Consider the following 6653-nt stretch of genomic DNA (forward strand, 5'->3'; position numbering starts at 1 on the left):
AAGAAGAAATTCATGAAGAAGAAATTCCGAAGAAGAAAGTCAAAAAGTTCTAAGCGAAAAGGGAAAACACTTGTGTCTAAGAAATATAAGAAGCATAAGAGGGAAAAGCCTCAACTTGTTATTGAAGAATACTCAAGTGAACATACTACAAGTCTTGATCGAAATGAAAAGGAGTCTGCTCTCAACAATGAAGTCAATTCTAAAAACATTGGGGGGAAATCAATATCTATTTCAGAGCCAATTCAAACTCTTGTTGTCTCTTTGCATATGGAGTTTGAAGCAGACATTTATACTCAGGTTGTTAATGATCCTTTTTTTAACCTTTCTCAAACACCTCCCACTCCACCCATTGTTTCTGAAATCTCTATATTCATACCAATTCCAACAAGTCCATTTTTTGGTCCTCTTTCTCATCATTCAACTAAACATGTTGAGATTCTAATTTTTACTGAGGCAACTTTTGTAACTCAAACCACAATCCATAAAGAACCTCCACCAGAGACTTCTACTTTCGAATCCCAAATGGAGGAGAATAGAACCTCAGGCATCCCTGGTAACACATCTGATGTGGGACCAAATGTCAATATTGGTGAAAATTTGTCTCAATCAAATGTTTCTGCACCAGAAATCACCTCTACTCCACCTGTTACTGCTGATGGTGAAGAAGAAATTCTAATGAAATATGATTCTGAATCAAACAATGAGTTTGTAGCAACTGACTTTGTGTTTCAAGTTGAAAGTGATCAAGAAGATGATGACGCTCAGTCTTCTACTTTCATCAATCCACAATATGAAGAATTTCTCTCTTCTCATCAAGACACAATTCAGAAGTCGGTCAAAGAAGATCTTCGCAAGCTGAACAAGAAGTTAGATGAAATTCTTTCTCAGTCTTCTACTTTCATCAATCCACAATATGAAGAATTTCTCTCTTCTCATCAAGACACAATTCAGAAGTCGGTCAAAGAACATGTTGATAAGCTTTCACAACATCAGAAGCTTGTTGATGATTCGGCAAAACTGGTCAAGGAAGCAACTTCGCAAGTTGCAACCATTCTCACAGAAGTCAAATCAATCGCATCCAAGTAAGAGGCTTTCATGACTTCATTTCAAACATCTTTTGATACAAATGTTGTTGAAATGAACAAGGTGATTCTTAGTTTTTGGACTTCATTACAGAATGAAAAAGAAGCTTTATCTGCTCTCTGCTTTGGGCTACAAAAACACAATGTTGATCATCACACATCCATAGCCAATTCCACTTCTACTATGTAGACAAGTCAAGCTCATGAAAATAAATAATGGATTCTTTGGCTGATTCAACGATGAAGATTAAGGTTCTTAAGGAACAATTGAAATCTGCTGCTTTTGATCTTGGCAAGGCAAATGAAGAACTTTTGTTGGTGAAAAGGCAAAATTTTCAGATAAATCAACGCTTGGAGAAGATTTTTGAAACCAAAGATGCCCCTTATGCAAATTACATTTCCCAGCTTATGGATGCAAAGCTCAAACCAATTTTTGCCAAATTGAATGATGTTACGAGTAGCAGGGCTACTTCGCAACAAGGGGGAGATGAAGGGGTGTTTCCAGAAGATAACATCAATAATCCTTAGCAGATGGGTTCAATGGAAAAGAACAATATGAAAATTCATTTGGAGAAGCAATCTATGGAAGATAAATTGAAGAATTTAAGGGAAAAGAAAACTGGCCAAAAGTGTAATGAAGCTTTTGGTTTAGGAAAAGGAAATGTGAAAATTGTCTCTAAGAAGTTAGATGATTTGAATCCACCATTGACAAAAGAACAACAAGAAGATCAAGCAAAGCTTGATGCATTTTTGGATGAGCTTAATGCTTTGAATGCAAAGCTTAATGCAGAGGAAGCTGAAAAGAAGAATGCAGAAGAAATTATTGCGAATAAGAAAGCTCTATTTCCTCCATGGTCAATCGAAAGAGTTGAAGAAGAAGCTCTCAACAATCCAAAAATCTATTGGTTAGAACCTCAAACCTCTTTCTCAGTTGATAACGATGTTGACTGTCAGATGGATTTTCCTATCACTGTGAAGGCTTTCCAGTTTCGTTGTTTTAAGAATATTCAGAAGATGCCTATGGGGAATACAACAATCAATAGAAAGTTGTTCAACTTCTATGTGAAGCATTTCAAACCTCAATATGAATCTTGGAACATCAAGAAGATTGTTGGTTTGAAAATTGGAAAGTCTGTAAAAGGTTGATGATTTTGTCAATATTCATTTCAAGGCGGTTCGTGGAAACAAGCATGAAACAGACGAGTTTACTTTGGCTGGTCTTCCTTTGATGAATCCTTTTGATTGGATTTTAATTCTCAATATTGTTTCAATAGAGCCTGTCAAGTATGAACCCATCTGCTCGTATATGAAGAGGTTGATAAAGGCATATATCATTAAAATTGCGAAGATGGATATTGAGATCTCATCCGTTTTGAACAAAAGACCGATTGTGAAGCCAATTGAACCTCCATAAAATCTTGATTCGTTGAAGGCAGGATTTATCGAGAATGAGAACTAGGGAGTTGTTTTCAAAGTAAAAGAAAATGAAGTTCCGAAGAAGTGTATATTCTATTTGATTGATAAGCACTTGTACTCTTTTGTGGCTTTAAGTCAAATCCTAGCAAATGCAGTGAAGTTCAAGAAAAAATCTTTTGATGATTTGAAGTGTGTTTCGGATATGATAAAGTGGTGGATCGTAGTTCGTTCTGTTCTTCTGGAGACTATGCCGAAAATGTTTGAATCTTCGAAGAAACCTGAAGAAAGACAACTGAATAAGATTGATACAAAGGGGGAGATTGTAGAGTTCATTGTTATATTGTGTCATCTTGTAATTTTTAGTTCGTTATGTCTTTACTTAGTGTGAGTTATGTTGCGATCTCGCACTTTTTGTTACCTTGAGTTCACAGCCTTGCTGTTGACTTGAGATGTCTTTCATTTATCCCTCTGATGCATATATATAGGGATATTACATAGAAGAACGGGTAAGAGTTGATTTGATAGAATAGTTCTTTTCTTGTAATCGAATTGTTCTGATCTCACTCGTTAATGAAAACGTAATTTTATTTACATCGTGTGTTCTTGTGAATCATATCATTGTTTGATTTGTGAATTTAAACGTTCCTTCAGTGGTAACAATGGCAGTTGTGGTGGTGGGGATGGTGGCGGAGGGGAAAAAATCTGGTGACGCTATATAATCATTTATGATTATAACAGACGTGTCGCGTCGGTACGCCGAAGGGTTAGAGCGGCAGATGTGAAATATATGTATTATTTTGTTTCATTCACCTATTTGAGCAACATATCATTAAGGTTTTGCGTTATACAACTTGGCATACATGGGGTTAAATGTGTTGAAATTCTTTTTAGTAAAACTATTCGTAACACTTTTGAAGTGTGAATTGAAATCACAACGATTGAGATGTGCTTGTTATGACACGATATTATGGGGCCAAATTGAGACATGGTGATTGTTGATTATTTGGTTTGGAACATGAAACGCTTTCTTAATTGAATAATTAGAAAAAACATTTATTGGAATGAAACGATTTCTTGTTTAAATGAAAGGTAGAAAGTACTACATTCAAAATAGAATTGTAGTATCGTTTTCTTAATTGATGTTTTAGAAAACGTGGAGCATCTACCCTTTTATATTGTTTACTTTTGGATTTTGAGCCCATAGATATGGGACTTGTAGGTTTGACAATTGACAGTCCTTATTGTCAATTTGGGCTGGGCCCAAAGTTGAAGATGCACCTCTACTCCTTTAGTGTCTCTATAGATAAAATGTTACCAATTACCAATGACCTATTCCAACTACAAATATCAATAATTTTGTTATAGAACCAATAATTATAATCTCTTTTCGTTTTCTCTGGAATTTGTTCGTTGGATATGTTTGACCAATACGGATCAAGGTTGTTGGGATGGATCATAGTTTTTTCAGCCAGTTTTAACCGGTAAATGCACTGACTTTATCAGACATGATTGGTCTGTTTTCGTTTCAAAACGAACAAGTTATGGTGGGAATGTAATTAAAAGCATTTGATGTTAGGTACAAGAGCACAAACACCTCATATGCAAAACATGAAATAAATCAAAATTGCAAAAAGGGTAAATCCCAAACTTGTTCATCACCATAGCCAACAAGCTTCTTTAAGCCTAATATAACTAGAAGATTGGGTCTTTCTTTATTCAAAACAAAAAAACTAATTCAAAATTACATTACATTATTCCCACACACATACATATTAATCTAATTGAATATAAACTTTCCAAAAAAAAAAAAGCTTGAAAAAACATGGAATATAGGGAGAAGAACCACCCCCTCCCCTCCCATCCCCATCCAATTTCAAGAACAGGGTGAGAGGCAAAACAAAAACCAGATGCAAATTCGTTGAGAAATTGCAATCGAGATTATCAAATCACACTTGTTCATCACCATAGCCAACAAGCTTCATCAGGAATGGGAATGGGATCCAACAGAGTAAAAATGGCGGTCCTTTCTGCAAATCGTCTATCTTCAATATATCCCCATTGTCGAGTTATCATCGCCTTCCTCCCAACAAGAATAAAAAATTAGGCTAAAACCCTAAAAATACTTCAGTCAATTGAAAGGGTAAAAACCCTAAATTCTAACAATTCTCCACCACACGAATTTCAGATAATGCAACATATATAGTTATATAGACGACGATTGCAGCAAGTACCAGATGATGATTTCAGCGAGTATCGTCTTCTCTACGGCCAGACGACGGCGGTGGTGGCCCGGAAAGGGACGCTAGCAAATTCAAATGCCCTTGAGTCATCGGAAGGTAGTTTCCAACCCTAGCCGCGGATGCCTCTCCCATTGTTTGCTCCTGGTGAATGAACCTCCCTTGTTGCGAAGACATCGCTAGAGGTGAAGGCACGACCATCTCCGGCGCTGCGAAGCTCCACACCTGACCGAAATCTGACCTGGCTGGTAGAGCCCAGAATCCTCCAGGGGTGGCGGTGGTGACTGTACCGGAAGACAAATTATGATCTTCTTTGTGTCCGTCAAGACCATCTTCATTCGCCCGGAGTCGTTTTCCGAGTATAAATGGAGTCGGAGAGAACAGGTGCTGGGAAGGGGGTTTCTGATCCAGTGCGGCGGAGAGGGAGCAATTGGCATTGGAGTTACGAAGCGCAACTGAAACACTGGAGAAGCTAGCTGGATTTGTGCCGGTGCCGGTAGCGGCGATAATCGAGGGTTCCGCTTGCCGGAGCAGCCATTCAATTGTCTGACCATCAGACTTGTGACCAAGCTCACGGGTGAGCTGGAAAACCCTAGCGGCGCAGATGATAGGCATACGGATACGGCGACCACGGCCATCAACCTTACTATGTCGGTCCTTCGCCGGTGGTTTCTTGACCACTAAAGCACCGTTACCGGACGGCAGCTTGGCGTCGGATGTTGACATAATACACACAGTGGTGAGTGTTAGTATGTGTGTGTATGAGCTGGTGAGTGGCTCTGAATGTTAGGGAAGGGGGAAAATTAGGAGTAATGATTGAGAGAGAAGGAGGAGGTGTTGGAGACAGAGGAGGGGCACATGGACGGTGGGACCTGCTGGCTTAAAATCCCAACCAGCTCACGCGCCGCTTAACGACTACAGTTTTCATAGGTGGAATCAACGCGCTTTTCCAAATTAGGTCTAAATTAGGGGGTAAACGGCTATGGAAAGTTTTCATGCAAACACTTAAGAAGAATGAGTATGTACAAGCTAAAAAAAAATTAAAAGAAATATGTAAAAAAAACAAAGTCATAAAGAAAAGATGTAGAAAATATTATAAAAAAGAAAATAGATAAATAATATAAAAAAAATAATTAAAAGAGTTGGAAAAAATCTATATTTAGATGAATTTGTAAAAAACCATACTTGTTAAAAATGATGTAATTGAAGTTGCCAAAATAATTTTTTTTTTAAAAAAATTGTAAGTTTTTCTGATAAAAGTAGGCTTTTAAAAAAAGTTGGTTGTAAAATGTTGGGGAGAGAGATTGTAAAACGAGTTTGTATCAAATTTATAAAATACACCAAAAGTTGTTAGAAATTTATAATACAGAAAGGGTTGTGCTATAAGTACCCCCTTAACCAATTTTACCCCCCTAACATCAATCAAATCAACTTTTTATTTTTGATTTGACATTTTTTTTTTCCTTTTTGTTTTGATTTTTTTTCCTTTTATTTTATATTTTAATATTATTACTATTAAATTCGGATGACATTTTAAAATTCGGTAAACATTATAAATTCGCATGACATTATAAAATTCGAACGAAATTTTTTTCCGTAATTAAAAAATATAAAAAATATATTTAAAAACCGATTTTATATAGTCGTTTGAATTTATAATGTCTTCCGAATGTTAAAATTTTGTACGAAATTTATAATAATAATAATAATAATAATGAAAAAAAAAATTAAAAACAACAAAAAAACAAAATAAGAAAAAAAACAAAAAAAAACAACAAAAGACAAAAAATCAAATCAATGAGTGGAATTGAAAAAGGAAGAGGCACTTAAAGAAAACCTCATACAGAAAACATAGGAAAAAATTAAAAAGAAGTTTTGTACAAAATTTGAAAAATAAATTGGAATATGTGCCAAAGTT

At 36.0% G+C, this 6653-nt stretch overlaps 1 protein-coding gene across 1 annotated transcript; it reads right to left on the reverse strand.

Annotated features, from left to right (window-relative positions):
* Positions 1–4436: 4436 nt before the first annotated feature.
* Positions 4437–5560, reverse strand: LOC145107382 (TCP family transcription factor). The gene is made up of 2 exons (XM_079044256.1): positions 4730–5560; positions 4437–4574 (listed from the first exon to the last, which is right to left on the reverse strand). Exon 1 carries the CDS (start codon positions 5459–5461, stop codon positions 4742–4744), a length of 720 nt encoding a protein of 239 aa, XP_078900382.1. The 5' UTR covers positions 5462–5560; the 3' UTR covers positions 4437–4574; positions 4730–4741.
* Between the last annotated feature and the right edge of the window lie 1093 nt (positions 5561–6653).

This window comes from Lactuca virosa, chromosome 4, assembly GCF_052849685.1.
Source record: "Lactuca virosa cultivar CGN04683 chromosome 4, Lactuca_virosa_CGN04683_v6, whole genome shotgun sequence".
Lineage (NCBI taxonomy): Eukaryota > Viridiplantae > Streptophyta > Magnoliopsida > Asterales > Asteraceae > Lactuca > Lactuca virosa.